This window comes from Calypte anna, chromosome 7 (assembly GCF_003957555.1).
Source record: "Calypte anna isolate BGI_N300 chromosome 7, bCalAnn1_v1.p, whole genome shotgun sequence".
In the NCBI taxonomy this organism is placed as follows: Eukaryota; Metazoa; Chordata; class Aves; order Apodiformes; family Trochilidae; genus Calypte; species Calypte anna.
In genome coordinates, this window is record NC_044253.1 from 17,586,840 (window position 1) to 17,603,107 (window position 16,268).

The window sequence follows — 16,268 nt, forward strand, 5'->3', positions numbered from 1 at the left end:
TCTTCTTTTATGGCAGGACAATACACACATTTGTTGAACCTAATTTCAACAGACAACTCTCTCACTGCATGTTGAGTTAAAGATACATAGCTTTCTAAATAGATAGTAGGGAATTTGAGAGAATATTATATCCTTCAGGAAACAGGACGTTATTTTTTTCTTTTTTTAGCCCAGTTTATTCTCTTGTGTCAGATGAAGTTCTTTGTTTACAGTAGAATGATTTCTGAAAAAAAAATGAGACAGCGGCTCAGTGCACCTGGCTGGGCAAGTTGTTACACAGGCTGTGTCATCTAACAGGTCATCTAGCATCTAGAAGGTGAGTGATGAGTGATTATTTGTTTTTCAAGTGATACACAGACAATAAAAACTACAGTAAAGAAGGGAACTGCCTCAAAGAACCATGCAACCTTCAGTTTCCATAGCTTAGTCTAGATTACAAATTTCCAGAGCAGAGCAAACAAGAGTTACCGAACAGATGTAGAAAACTGAAACAAGTGTATTAAATATGCATATTTACTCAGTTCTTTTTCTCTCATGTTGTAAAATACAATAATGAGATGGCAAGTTTTGGCTAAAGTCAAAGGTCAACCTCACTCTCTCCTCTTCATCACATTTCACCTGTGAGACAGTACTTCAACTGAGTCAGACTGAGAGACAGAACCCAGAAGTGATCTGCCTTCAGAAATGTTTCATTTGAATGTTTTTCATGATTCACTTGGACTCATCAAAAAAAATCTTCATCTTGGGTTCTCTGTATTTGGAGTTGATAAAATTTTCCTGTATCATCATGTCAGCACCAGGTAAAAGCTGCTATCAAGGGGAGCATACTGCACTCACTGGTGTATTTGCTATAACTGGCTATCATTCTCTGAATATCATAGTTTTCTAAGATGTTTCAACTCTTTAACTGTTGGTACAAGAAAAATATTAAAAATTTAAGCCTTCAATATTTCTGACTTTCAAAAGTAAAAAGTAAAAAAATCACCCAACAAATGCTTTCAAAAAAGTCAACACCTCACAATTCCTTCATTATATATTTATGATTATATTATCCATTACATATCTAAAGAACATGGGAGAGAGAAAAAGCTATCTTGGGCTATGACTACAGCCAACACTGTTTTCTATCTTGCACAGAAAACATTTTTCTCTCCCTAACCTTGTCAACTGTGAGTTCACAGTTTGGGTTCTGCAGCCCATTTTCTTGTCCTGTCCTTGCTACTTGATAATCAGCCAAAAGAACCCTGCATTCCCCTTCTGGGAATTAGTGCAACATATGTAGGAAGGACATGGTATTCATATATAAACCATGCATCATATTACATACATACATTTGTACCTATACACAACACACACAAAAAGGTGCCTATGTATGTGTACAACCCCACAGTTACACTTTGAAGAGCAAGAATGTCTTTCTGAAGTGGAGGACTGACATAGCATGAAGATCCTTGCTCACTGTGGGGATGCCGATGGGTTCGTACCTCAGGAGGGAGAGCTACTGTGTCTGTGCTGTAAGCCACGCTGTCTGCTCACAGAAATTGGAATCGCTCCACTGGAAGTCAATGGAGCTGCATCAATTTGCGCAAGCAGAAGAGCCGGCCAAGTACGTACTTGTTACTTTACATTCTGTGAAGACAATGTTCATAATTGAAAGTAATACCAAATGCTCTTAGCAAATACTATGAATTATTCAGATTAAATATAGAGCCTTCAAATGACTCTATAAAACGTACTAAACAGCTGTGCCTCGTAATTGGAACTGACTGGCAAACTGGAAAGTATTGAATGTAGTCTGAATCTGACTTGATACAAGAGTTAAATGAATATAACACTAACCAAGTTCTGGAGCCTGGCTGGGGTTACACTTGATCTTCTACCAATTCTGTTTTCTCTTTAGGCCTTTTCTTCTTTGCAGCTGCAGGAATCGTAAATGAAGCAAAGGATGTAGTTCCATGTTTGAAGTTATGAGGATCGCATGTTTAGTGATATGTACAATTCACACAGCATGAATAAGGCAGGCAATGAAAACAAGAGTTGGAGAATTAAAGGTTTGCAGTGGAACCAGTGGATTTGCTACTATTTATGTCAACCTGAGTTCCTAGAACAAAGCAGTTTTTGCTTTGCAGCTCTAGCTCAATTTTGTAAAAGATACACAGGTTGTGTAGAGGAAATTGATTTGTAAACATCTGTATCTGTGGCTATGTATCTACTTACTTTGGAATCACTCTGACCCATCTGCAGAGGCTTACATACTTTTTTATATTGCAGATATTTAAAGATTTAATTTCATTGTCTGCAGTGCTATTTTTGGGTATCTGAAATTGGAGATCCTTATTCAAAAAAGAAAAGAAGAGTAGAAAGTGAAAAGCATTTTCTAAAAACTAGGTCCTCTATAAAACTTTTGAAGGTGGGAAGCAAAACTTTGAGGATATTCATGCATCATCTTAGAGAATGTCATAAAAGCTATCCTTTCTTACCTTCATAATAAGTTGTGTCCCAGTGTTGGCTCCTACATACCATATTCTGTGCCTGCAGTATTGATATGTATACTTTTTATTCCTATATAAGGCTTAGCCTAAAACACTTTTTTGTTGGCTTCAGCTTGATTCCTCAGGACAAGCCCTTTCATCTTTAACTATGCTGAAGCTCTGTTACAGAGGTATATATACTTTAGGTTAGATTTAAAAGGAACAGGGAAAATAACAGTGCAGTGAATGTGGTGATGCCTGTAACATGGATTGTGATTGTAGACAGCAATGCAGAATGGAAAAAGTTCTCTTTCTATAGAAGAAAAGGCTCAGGAAGATGGTACCACTGTATATAAATGAAGGGAGGATGTAAAGAAGATGGAGCCGGGCTCCTTTCAGTGGTGGCTGGTGACACAGGCAGGAGAGAGCAGACACAAACTGAACACAAGAGATACTGTCTGAACATAAGGAAATGCTTTTTTTACTATAAAGGTGACAGAGCCTGGCAGAGGTAGCTCAGAGAAGCTATGGAGTCTCCATCCTCTTAGATAGGCCATCTAGACACAGTCCTGGGCTAATGGCTGTAGGTGACCCTATTTGAACAAGACAGTGGGACAGGATAACCTTCTAAGTTCCATTCCAACCCTAACCATTCTGTAATCTTGTCATACTGAAACAGCAGGTTTGAAATACTCCGCATCATTGCTAATGAATTACTGGGATATTACCTTTTATTAGCACAGGCCAGCAATTTGATGTTCTCTTCATTTTTAAGAGGTTTTTTTGACGCTCAGAGCATCCTAGGACATTTTCCCAACAGGTCATCAAAATACATGGTTGCTCAGTCATAAAGCCTTTTAGGTTATTCCAGAAGCTCAGTGTAAATTTCACACTCTTCTGAAGACAAATTTCTTTGTCAAGAATGCTATGTAAGGCAAATAAATTAACAACATGAAAAACAATGAAGCAAAACTGACTGATGTACTTATTTTTTCATGTTTTATCCTCACAAGTGTTTCCTATAAGCCAAGTCGTGGCTTATAGGTGGACAGTTTGGAAGAAATATACTCTGATTGCCTTGGAAACAACCAAATATAAGAGCAGATTAATAATAAAACAGCTACTGCACCCCTGAGGAAATATACACCTTCTAGTATTTTATTTAACACATTTTTCTGAAACGTCCTTTGTTCCAAAGACTTGCAGAAGCTTTTGACAACAGACCTATGGGCGGAGTGTGAACAACATATTGCATCACTTTTTTACTTACAGTATCCAAAAAGGGACAATTTATCTGGCCCAATTTCCAGAGCTGATAGTATTTTCAAAATTTAAAAAAAAAAAAAAAAAAGGTGCAGAAATGTAAAGACAACTTAATAAATTGGTATTTATGTGAGATTGATACCATGCTGTTTTAAAAATCACTCTTGGTTCCTATTGACACATTCAGGTATCTAAATTTTTAAAGAATCTGGGATATGAGCTCCATTTTTCTCTTTCAGCAAAATTTTGCAGTGGTTTCTGTGGTGGTGTATCAATAAAGGAAATTCAGAGTTAAATCTCAGTAATTACAACTGAATTGTATTTCATATTTGTAAAATTACCGAGACTACTGCAGTATGCAGCAAATGCACACAGGACCATAAAATCAAAATCTAATTAGCCCCACTTTGTGTTGTATTTGCTTAATGTTAACTTTCTCAGAGCTGTAATTTTTTCCTTTAGCCATTATAGCAGTTGAATTTTAATTACATTACCAACAAAAAGCTCATTAACGTCACATAATTGGCAGCATTTCCAAAAAAACCTGAACTAATTGAGTATTTTCTGAAGACTTCCCATCAAAGTATAATTTAACCATTACAAACAGCTTGGCAACTACATTTACATAAAGATGTGTCTGAGGAATGTTCTCATGTGTGGAAAATCAGATTTGATATTGCCATTAACAAAACGAAGGAAGCTGTTACACAGCAGATCACTTCCACATTTTAATTATTTTGGCTAAACCCCACGTTTTTGTCAAGAGGGTCAAATGAAACCCCTTGCTTTTGCACAAAGAAGCAGCAACCAATCTCTGACTGAATTATGAAGCAGCTTGCTTTGTAGGAAGGCTATTCCACAACCTTTTTCAGTTATTTTGTACTCTCACTGGCTAAGGCCAGAGATGAGATACTGTGTTAGACCACAGTTTTTATACTGTAGACCAACTCAAAATTGTTAATATGTGTTACCTGAGAATAATTTCATCTACAGTGGATCTCTGGCCAGTTAGATTGTGACAGGACTGATTTAATCACTACTCAGAAGAATACAAATATTCCAATCATTATAAGCCTCTAGTATTTTTAAGACTCCCTAAAATAGTTTCACTTGAAACAAAGAAAAGAAAACATGCATAATCCTTTGATCCTTTCTCTCCAGTCTGGGATGAATAATGCTGAGATTAATTTTAATCTAAGGTGACGATTAGAGATTAAAAACAGGTCAGTAGGTTGCACATATTATGAACACAGGGAGAAAAAACACTGAGATAAAATAGGTACCATATTTAAACCTTAAGACTAAGATTTTTGCAGAATTGAGGTTTCAGTAAGAGTTAAGTAAAAATTGAACACAGCATTTAATATTCTGGAAAAGTATCCAAACTTCAGCTTTAATATTATGTGTTCCTATCCCTGCTCGGATTCTTTCCAAGAATTTGGAAAAAAACCTTGAGAAACTGTTTTTTGTTAGGATGCAAACTAGGTACTTGCACTGATTTCTTTGTCCTTTCCCATTTTACAGTTGTAGTTAACAAATGCAAGCATATTCATCTGGCAGTATGCCTTTGCAAGGGACCACCTATCTTTGGATTGTAGCATGAAAGTTTAAGAAAGATGGCAATAAATGCACATGGCATTTTACATACTGATTTTATTTTTTTCTATCAAACGTGTTAAATGTACGAAAACATGTATTAGCATAACATTTGCTAAAATACAATATCAAAAGTGGATGTAAACATCAGGTTTAAAACTTAAACAATTCACCTGAAAACAATATAACCTGTTATACAGTTATCATTGCATTCTTCCAGAGATGTATCAGACACCTTAGCATGCTCTGAACAGCCTGCTTATTATGACAAAGAAAAACATTGTTTGAGGAAGTGAGTCATATGAGTGTATAGATGCTTGCTGGAAAGGCCTGGAATTCCATGGTTCTGGTCAGTATACCACTGGAAAAAAAAAAAAAAAAAAAGAATCCATGAACTCCCTGTGTTACATTTTCAGTTCTGCCATATAGCAAATGCCTCAAGAAAACAGAGGAACTAGCTAGTATTTTTATCAGCTTCCAATATATTCATATTCCTGCTAAAAAAAAAGTTTCTAAACCTTCTGTAATCTATGAGTAAGCATGACTGCCTCAGTACTAAGAAGTCAGTTGTACTAAGTCAGACAAAAGAGCTTTGAGATGGTCCTAGGGATGAAATATCCTTAACCTGTTGCATGGCCTTGGCAATGGGAAGGTCACAGTCTTGCTTAGGAATACTGGGTTCTGAGCAGCAAGCTTTTAATCCTTCATTACAGCATGAACATTATGAATGGTGTACTGTAAATAAAATAGCCATATGAATTATTCTCTTAGAAATAACTGACATTTCACTGTAGCTGAACTAGAACGGCTACAACTGTGTCCAGTATTCTGGATATTTGAGAAATAACCCAGGTTTGCTAAAGATCAGTAAAGGAGTGATGTGGAATGCACAAAAGGGCCTAGAAACTGCAAGCAAAGGGGGATCCCTGTGTGATCGCTTTTCAGGGCATTCATGGCCCTGGGAGAGTGGAATCAGGCAGAAAGCCAGTACATTTGACAGCGGGCAAACTCTTTAATAATTAGCCCTGAGAAAAGTGCAGAAGCAGAACTTAGCATGTAATTCAGAACTACTTTCCCCCTATTCATTCCTAATTTAAATCCCCTAACTTCTTGTCTATGTGTTACTCTCATTGCCAGCACCTGCTACCCCTAGCAAGTTTTGCAGAGAACTTGGTTTTTTTCTGATCCTGGATATACTACTTGCATGACTTCCCCATTTTTTGCTTGTTTCACCTTACACCTGTGGCAAGCATGTCCAGGTCAAGACAGATTCTGTTGGAACTCGTGATGGTTTTCACCCCAGACACCAGCTCCTTCATCTTTCCCTCTTTTACTAGCTACCACCAACTTTTGTGAGGAGGCTGGACTCTCATTCTCCTCCCTGGCTCATTTTAAAAGCCTCAAAGTTATTCTTGAGAAGAGAGAAATACTGCTAGCATTCAAAGGGCAAGAAGGAAGAAAAGAAAATCAAACAAAAACCAGGCAAATACTTTGAGGAAGAAGTTACTTATAAAGAGTAACAAAAGCACTAGTAATTACCAGATTTTTAAAGCATGTTCACATGAACTGGTTTTTAAAAACATTGCCAAATGTGAGATAAGCTTATTGGTAAAGCTATTAACCATTGCTGAAAATGAAAAATAGTCAGTTATTTACCATTGCCTGAAAATCCACTTGTGCATTTACCAGAGCTTTTGCAATTTGTGCTGAGTTCTGAAAATGTACATTATCTGAAAAAGGAAAAAAGAGATTGTCTGTTGAAACATGTAAATACCACAAAGCATAAAGGTATAGTCCATTAAATTGTGTCCAGTAGTTATCAAGAATTATATAGTTGATATTTTTAAGAATAAATAAGGATCTTATATCATATGGAAATCTACCAAAGATCTAAGTACTGACCCTAATCAAAGGCATAAAAAGATGCTTAATGTTTTTCAAACAAAGTGATCTGTCTCTGTATTTGTACTGCCTTTTGCAAACCTCACCATCTGCTGTTCCATGGATGAGAAGGTACTCTACATTTTGGAAATTCTTTGCTCTTGCCATAACAGTTGAATTCTGTTGAGAGGAAAAATGAACAGTTCAGCAGCTTCAATTTAAACTGTTAAGTCATAGAGCTCAAAGGCTTTCATTACCTTGTAGAACAATGATCAAACAGTTGGATTGGCATAATAATGCCAGCAGTGTCTTCCTATCAATCTGAGATTATAACAGAAGCCATGTATATTTAGTTTCTTTCTAAGGGCTAGGTCACAAAACACAGCACTTGCCATGTATCATTCCCTGAACACTAATTCCTGGCTACCCAGACAGCTCTAACAGGGCAGTTTGGGACTGAGCATTTCTGTTTCTGAGTTGGGATGGTAAACAGGGAATGAGAACATGGTTAACAGGAGTCTTTCCACAAATTTATTTGGGTTTTAATTCAGCCTTCTCTGTATGCAGAGTTGGTATGTGTGCTGCTAGCGGAAGCTACCAACTTCCTATCAATGTGAAGAAAGGCACCCTGTTCCTGGTAGGTGAAGCTGTTCTGATGCTTTAGTACGCTTATGATGTTAGTATCTGAGTTAAGCATGCATGAATCTGTTTGCATACCCCAGCTAACAGTATCAAATAAAACCTCACAAACATCATCATTTTAACCTCTTTCATATGAATTCTTACCTAGGCTAATGGTTTACACTGTCAGAACTCATTGACTTGTCCAAGTGATAAAATCAGGATCCTTCAATTTAGCATATTTAGAACTGACAAATACAAACTCACAAATTACTATGGAGACCTGAATTTCACAGCAGTAGTTTATCTGTTACAGGACTATCACTGTTTAAGCTGGTGGGTCATTCTCTTTCTTCACAGTTCTACTTGTCCATGGAAGAGTGATTCAAGTTTAAGGCAGATCAACACAGGAAAAGAATTCTCACCTTGTAGTGTTCAAGATTATCGGACTCTACAGGAAGACCCATGAATCGTTCTGTGTAGATTGATGCTGTGATATTAAAGAAGAAGAAGAAAAAAACCCCAAAGATGGCAAATGTACAGATATTTCTGTGCCTCAAGTGACATGTAGCAAGTTGTTTATTTTAACCATATCTGTTCTGTTTGTTTTCCTCATAATGCATAAAATTTAAACATATCTTTAAAAAAACAATTATGAAGGTTAATTAATAAATATCCTCCAAACCTTCCTTGCAGAAACAGTGGTTTGATACTAAACTGTGGAACCAACAGAAGGCTTTGTGGACAAAGGTAGTTAGATGATAGTGTTTTATGCTATTGGGTTGAACTCCACAAGTCAGCTGAATGAGCCTATGAACCAATAATGGTTCATGGTGGAAAGATGAGGCAGACTATTTTTGACACTTAATAAGAGAAGCAGAGCAGAATTCTAGCCTGGGATGTGTTTGTGTATATATAGTAAGTATGGATATTATGTTGTCCTTTTCCTATTGAAAAGTTCTGTGAAGCAAGGAGCAGGAAACAATACAGGCTTACAACAAAAAACCTGATACAATTGCTGCTCAGATCTCTTTAATTCCTTTTTCTAATTACTAGAAACTAGACTCCTTATGAATGGCTGGCATTTCTACAGTATTCTGAGACACATTCTCCATTCTTTTCTACACATATAGCTACTACAAGACCCCAGAGGTCAGCAGAACTGCATTATAATGGCTAAGCAGAAGATTTGGCTTGTCAATTACTGAGGAAGAAAATGGACACAAATTGTGAATTTTAGTGTCACGGATCTAATGCTTCAGGTATATATTGTCTCTGCATGCAGTTTCTCTTGCCATCTTATAACTTGGCTGTTATTAACTCTGAAACAAAATGGAGGTGAGTGTGAGGATTTCAGAAATAAGATTATGGTCCAGACTGTAATCTGTGAATCTAAAAGAAGGTGGGACAGAATTTAGAAGCTCTAGGGGACACTACATCTCTGATATATCGATACTTAGAGGCTCAGACATGTAGCATCCTGTAGTTTTGCCCTTAACACAGGTCACCCTAATGTTTACATGATCTGCTTGACAAAGCTTGAGATCCATAACTTCCTTCTGTTTCATTCCTTCCCTCTTTCCTTTCTTAGCAGAGGTAGTTTTGCATGGTTGGATTTTACAATGTGTCTTTACCAAGATACTTCAACTCCCCCCTGAGAATACAGCTTAAGTAGAGATTGCAGTGGTGTGGGTCTAATATAGTTCAACTTAAATCTTCATTCAATTTGTAATGCTTGAGGAAATGTTTATAACTCTTATTTTACTGAAGGACTTCTGCAAAAATAGTGCTTTATGCCTGCATTCTGGAAATAATTCTGCAATCAAGAGTGAAAATGTCTTTTAAAAAATCTTCATGCCAGTGAAAATACGAAGACTATGCTTCCTGTGTCATACAAATGTTTTTCTCTTTGTTTGCAAAACACAGTAAATACAAGGAATGTCTGTGCTAGCAGTCAGGGAAGGAATCTTTCCCATTTAACAAAAATTTTTTTCATAACTAAGACTTCTTTGCAGACGACCATATGCTAAGTAAATGTGTTCAAAGTGCTACATTTTGCTCATTGAAAACATGCATACCATAGTTCTTTTTTACACTAAGGGTCCTTTACACCATGCCAAAAGCTTAACAGGTCTGCAAATAAGCATGAGTATGCTCCTGCTTTAGTCACACAGTAAGGCCCTGGGCATACACTTCTGGAGCTGTTTCCTTTGAAACAATTTGGAGCCTAAGTTGATAAATATAAATAAAAATATGTATTGTAACAAAACAACACAGAAGGTGTGGCTGAGAACCATCTAAAGAGAAATTTTTACTTTCTTTTTAAAATTGTATGAGACATAACTGACTCTCTTTTCCACTGCTTTTGGTAAATAACTTTGCAGACACCAGAGATACTGATTCCTGACAGAGATAAATTTCAGTATTTGAAGTTGAAGTGCACTGTGATTCCATTACTGTCATAAAAATAATTTCATTTTTTTCTGAACTCAATGATACTTGGGCACATCACTTTGGAGCATAGCAGTTCAACAAGAGGGCTTTACACACTTACTGTTACAGATGTGCATATGGAATTATTGGGGTGTAACTTCTGTGTGACAAAGTCTGTTCCAAACTTCTAGGTGTAGTCAGTTACACTCAGCAAGATAAAAATTAAACTTAAAGACATTGCAAGTACCTAGACATAAAACTCCTAGGAATTTAAGTTTCATATTGCCAGTCTCCTGCAATGATTTAATTTAGAAAGTAATTAAATGCTACATCTTGCTTCAAGTCAGTATTTATGACAAGTTTCCATACCATAATATTGCCAGCTGGAAACAGGAGCCACAGCTATTCCACATTTAAAAACTCCACTTCCAGATCCAAGTGCCAAAGAAGTTACATATCCACCATAAGACTAGGAAAAAAAATCAGACAGTTTAAAATCATTGGTGAAGTATCATTTTGTTTCCTTAATCTAACTCATATAAATTAATTCCAAAGTAAATATTTTGCTTTGAATGCCTGGATGACAAAGCAACACAAGCTTTTATTTATTCATTTTTTTTTAAAGAACTTAGTTATTACAGATGGGTCTGTCGTGATTTCTTGTGAGAAAGATTAGACAATGTTAGTGAATCACTTATTTTTTGCAACTTCTTTAATGCTTATCACTGCATCCTGCTCTTATTACCACTTAGGATCTTGGAAAACTTCAAGTTGGAAGGGTCCTTCAAGGTAATCTAGTGAAAACTCTGTCTCAAAACAGGGCTAACTTCAGATTTACATGAGGTTGATCAGAGTCACATACCCATTACATAGTCTTGCTACTCAATTTGTTTCAATGTTTATCACCATTGCCATACATTTTTTTAACTACACAAAACATCCTTTATGGCAACTTGTGTTCATTGCCTCTCATCCTTTCTATGTGCACCTCCAAGAAGAGTTGTAGATTGTTTTTTCCCCCCCCTTAACAAGCTACTTAGTTTTTTTGAACCAACCCCATCATCAGTAATAATAAACTCAAATACTTGAGACCTTGAGGTTGGACCATTCCTCCCTACTGTGTGTTATTTACTGTCAGTGACCCAGCAAGGAAGAATAAATTAATAACTGGAAGTTAGGTGAAGTAGTAAGTAAACCTGGGTATCAGAATAGGTCTGTGGAACCATGCAGGGGTAGTTGTAGGGCATTTGTTTTGGCTGTCCATAGGATATGGAACAGGGGTTGGAAAATTTGTATAAGGTTTTTGGGAAACAAGGAAATACTGATTACTTAGGAATGGAGGAAGAGATAAAAATATGAGGTGTGTCATACAGAATTCTGAACCTTATCAGCCTCAGCAGTAGCATAGAAAAGACTAAGGGAAATAAGCAAAACTATGAATTTTATTTTTTTTACAGAAGTAAATTAGTCTTTCCCTCCATTTGACATTCAAGCTTGAAATGACAGTAAGGGATATACTAATGGAAACAATAATTTTTCCAATTTTTCCAGCTAATTTGATTAGCTCATTTTATCTTTTAAAAAATCAGTCCATAAGGTGAAAAAGCAGAGGATTGGGATCAGGCAGATAAGATCTATATACTGTAACAAGAAAAGAGAATTCAAAATCTGAATTGCTCTAGCAGTTTTTTAAGAGATTTTGTCATCCTAAAGTGTTTGGTGAGTCTGAGAGTATGATGAGTTGCATAGTTCATGTATACCTGCCAAGCTCCTGGATATATATATATATATATATTTATACAAGAAAACACATTTCAACTCTTTTCAAAGGTTATAGACCAGAAAATGGAATAATAAATAGAAAAATATGAAAAAAAACCTGACAGGTTATTTGAATATTATATTTGAATCGAATATTTGAATATTATAGCTACTAAGCTCATGTGCTATCTAAGATCAGGCAGCTTCTGCAGATATAGATGAACTGAATCCACACTAGTGTGTTTTTGGGCAAGGCTCGTACAATGAAACTGGGCCAATGAAAACAAACAAAAACCGGTAAAAGCATAAACAAAACAAAACGTGACAGATCAGAAGACAGATCTCAGTGCATAAGGGTAGTGGAATCTGACCTTTTAATAATAAAGACTTCCAGCTATGAAAGGTTCTGGAATTGTTACAAAGAAAAGTGCCCCAAAACATCAAGGATGAAAAATAGACTGGTTGATTACTTGGAATGACTCCTATACTGTACAATTTTTTCCATTTCTTGGTGAAGCTGTCAGTGCTGTACACCCCTTAGACCTACAGTCATCCCTACTGACCATTTCAAAGTCAGTCAAGTATTCAGTGATTCAGAATGATGCAAGGGTCACATTTTCTGCTGAGAGATTTTCATAGGATTTTTCTCATTATTTTTATCTCAGACTAGAAAGGAATAATTGAATTTTGACACCATGCCAGTAAATTCCTAAGTTAAAAGGAAAGACAATTAAAATATCTCAGTTTTCTTAAATTTAAAAAGTCAAAACAATGTATTTGACCTAGCTTTTCAGAATTCCCTCCTGAGCTGCCAAAGATCCCTTTCTGAGGTCCTGCGTTGTAGCAGTTGCATAGAACCATAGTAAGTTAGGGGCTGGAAGGGACCTTGAAAGATCATCTAGTCCACCCCCCCCTGCCAGAGAAGGGTCACACGCAAGCATGTCCAGGTGGGTTTTGAATGTCTCCGAGGAAGGAGACTCCATGACCTCCCCAGGCAGCGTGTTCCAGTGCCCTGTCACTTTCACAGTGAAAAAATTCTTCCTGATATTTATACAGAACTGCCTATGCTCCAGTTTATAACCATTGGCACTTGTCCTATTGTTAGTCAGCTCTGAGAAAAGCTTGACTCTGTCCTCCAGGCACTCACCCTTTACTAATCTATAAACATTAATGAGGTCACTCCTCATTCTCCTCTTCTCCAAGATGAAGAGACCCAGCTCCCTCAGCCTTTCCTCATAAGGGAGATGTTCCACTCCCTTAATCATCTTGGTCACTCTGTGCTGGACTCTTTCAAGCAGTTCCTGATCTTTCTGGAACTGAGGGAGCCCAGAACTGGACACAAGATTCCAGATGCGGCCTCACCAGGGCAGAGTAGAGGGGAAGGAGAACCTCTTTTGACCTCTCTACTAACCACCTCCCTTCTAATACAACCCAGGATGCCATTGGCCTTCTTGGCCACAAGGGCACATTGTTGGCTCATGGTCATCCTTCCATCCACCAGCACCCCAAGTCCCTTTCCTATGCTGCTCTCCGACAGCAGCTGGGGTTGTTCTTTCCCAGACACAAGACTCTACACTTGCGCTTGTTGTAATTCATTAAAGTTCTCTCTGCCCAACTCTCCAGTCAGAGGTTGTCCCTCTGAATGACAGCACATCCTTCTGTGGTGTCAGCCACCCTCCCAGTTTTGTGTCATCAGCAAACGTGCTGACAGTACACTCTATTCCCTCATTCAGGTCATCAATAAATTGAATAGCACTAGCAATGTACTAACTGGAACTATCCCCTTTGACAACACCATCAAACACTTGTAGGAGAAATTTTGTACAGATTTAGGACAGAATAAGGAAGTATTAACAAACTAAATTGCAGGATTATTTTAAGATAGAAAAATCCCAACTACTTACCCAGCCCCATATTGCTATTCGTTTCTCATCGATAAAACCCATTTCTATAAATTTCCTGTGGAAAATAAAATCACAGAAATTAATGCACTGTTGCAGAAGATTGCTAATACTATAACAAATTAGTGAAAAATATTTTTACTTTCATTTTTTTCCACACATCCCACCAATCTGACAATCAGCATAGCATGTATTTCTACAAAGTATCAATAATTTAATTAATAGGTATCTCAGAGGAAAAGGATAATAATTTTTGTAGGTGAGGACTCCGCATAACAGGCCTCTTGGCAAAGAAATTATTTTTTCTTATACTTAGAATCCACATGGAAATTTAGTCCAGACTAGATTAAACCTCATATATTTACACTCATGTTGTGCATGTGCACATATATATGTGTGTATGAATATGTACAGACATATGCCCAAATGCATGCACACAAAAAAGTTCAAAAATTGTACTGCTGATAGCCACGTTTCATTTGCTAGAGCTCTGCCTTCCCACAGGCTATTACCGTTTTCATCATATCCATCAATATGTTCAACATGCTAATTTTACAACGATGTGATACTATGATCCCTGAAAAGGCACAGTATGAACCTCTGAGATTAGGAAATTCATAAAGCAATAAGTTTTCTTTTTTATGAGCCTGAAAAGTGAAAAGCACATATTTCTACTATAATAAAAAAGAATAATGAGGAAAACATCTTCTAATGCTCCAAATAGGCATGAACTTGTACTGGATGAAAGATGCACCTTGCTTATGCACTCAGTAGTCAATATGTCAAAGAGATTAATAAATATCAGGTCTCTTACAAAAATCCTGCAACAGATTTTGAGGCTGTATTACCAGACCTGTATTAGCAACAGCAAAGAGAAGGGGGAGGCAAAAGACTACACAGGTTTTAGAGTGAAAGAGGAACAAAATAGGTTCAGCTACATCCCACACACATATCAGCAGCTGATGGCCTTGTTTTACTAGGACAAGCATGAGTGACTGACAACACCCAAACCATGGGATCCTAACTGGGTGGGACAAATTTAGAAAAGCCAAAAGATTACTCATCTTTGTTCCATTGCTGTCTTAATCCCTGAGGCTCCCCCTGCAGTTAAATGCCTCTCCAAGAACTTCCCACTAGAGTATAGGATCCTCTATAAAAATTGTGCATCTAAAACCATGTGTTTGATCAGGAAGATGGAATGCAATACATTTAACTGAACAAAAACTTAATCTAGGTGCTGACAGAAAACCGGGAAGTGTGAAGTCTGAGGTCACTTCTTCACAGCCTGTCTCAGCAGATTTTACAACTGCAGAATCAGTTTAAGTCCCCTGTCTCTGACACTTTACGTTTAAGTGACCGTTCAGAATAATAAAAAACCATTCTCTTCCTTCTGATAAAGTATGCCATTGATGCAAAAATTTTTGAGAAATAAAATGAAATAATGCATTAACAGAAAAATGTTAAATGATACACAGCTATTCTATTTTGTTTATGACTGAAAAGGATAATGGCATGTTTATATCAGTGAGGAGGCATTGAAAGGGAGAGCAGCAGATACTCTCTTCACACACACTTGCAAATGCAGGCAAACAGAGACAACTATAGAAACCTGGAGCTTTTCTTTACTTCAACTTTCACATCCTCCCAAAAACTCTGCTTAGAGAATTCTCTTCACTTGAAGAACTTCAAGTGTTTAGACGCAAAGGAGCAACTCTTTGGGAACAATTACCAGAGGACCTCAGACTGTTGCATCTGTTTGTATCCTAAAATAGCATGGAAGGCAAACTAATGACTAACAGTGACCTCTACAACACTTGTGTCAGGATTCAATTTTTTAGCACTTCACATTTGACCTTTAGCTAATTACTGTGGTACATCACTGTGGATTTTTGGCTTACCTCTCCCCACTGACACATGGATCTCCTTAGGCCTGGGACCGAAGCCTCTGATTATGCTCTTATAAAAAGGAAGCGGTGAGGTCCAAAGGTGAACTTAGTAGTATATGGCCTTTACACACCACACAAAACATCATTGACATCAAGCACTTTAATATTTTATTTCTACAAGTCTTTTTGTCTTATTTCCAGGAGACCTCAGTTTCCAAAAGAGAGGTGTAGTGAAATGAGGCAACCAGGTGCCACTAATTGCCAGGGAGTGAGCATGAGCCTGTGTCTTAGGCCTCACCTTTTATTGGCCCCCTGGTTCTGCTCATATGCAGTGGGGGCCCACCCTAATTAGGCACAGGTGGGCTTTACACAAGCTCATGCTCACTCCCTGGCAATTAGTGGCACCTGGTTGCCTCATTTCACTACAGAGAGGCTGAGAAGTATAGTTAATATTT

At 37.2% G+C, this 16,268-nt stretch overlaps 1 protein-coding gene across 1 annotated transcript in view; it reads right to left on the minus strand.

The window, feature by feature from the left end:
• Positions 1-5,575: 5,575 nt before the first annotated feature.
• The window catches only part of FAP (fibroblast activation protein alpha), a 35,484-nt gene continuing 24,791 nt past the window's right edge, over positions 5,576-16,268 (minus strand). The window contains exons 21-26 of the mRNA XM_030454284.1: positions 13,931-13,985; positions 10,635-10,734; positions 8,258-8,322; positions 7,319-7,391; positions 6,987-7,060; positions 5,576-5,691 (exon numbers count right to left, since the gene is read on the minus strand). Coding sequence (XP_030310144.1) covers positions 5,593-5,691; positions 6,987-7,060; positions 7,319-7,391; positions 8,258-8,322; positions 10,635-10,734; positions 13,931-13,985 — 466 coding nt within the window. The 3' untranslated portion in view covers positions 5,576-5,592. The remainder of the gene's footprint in view (positions 5,692-6,986; positions 7,061-7,318; positions 7,392-8,257; positions 8,323-10,634; positions 10,735-13,930; positions 13,986-16,268) is intronic.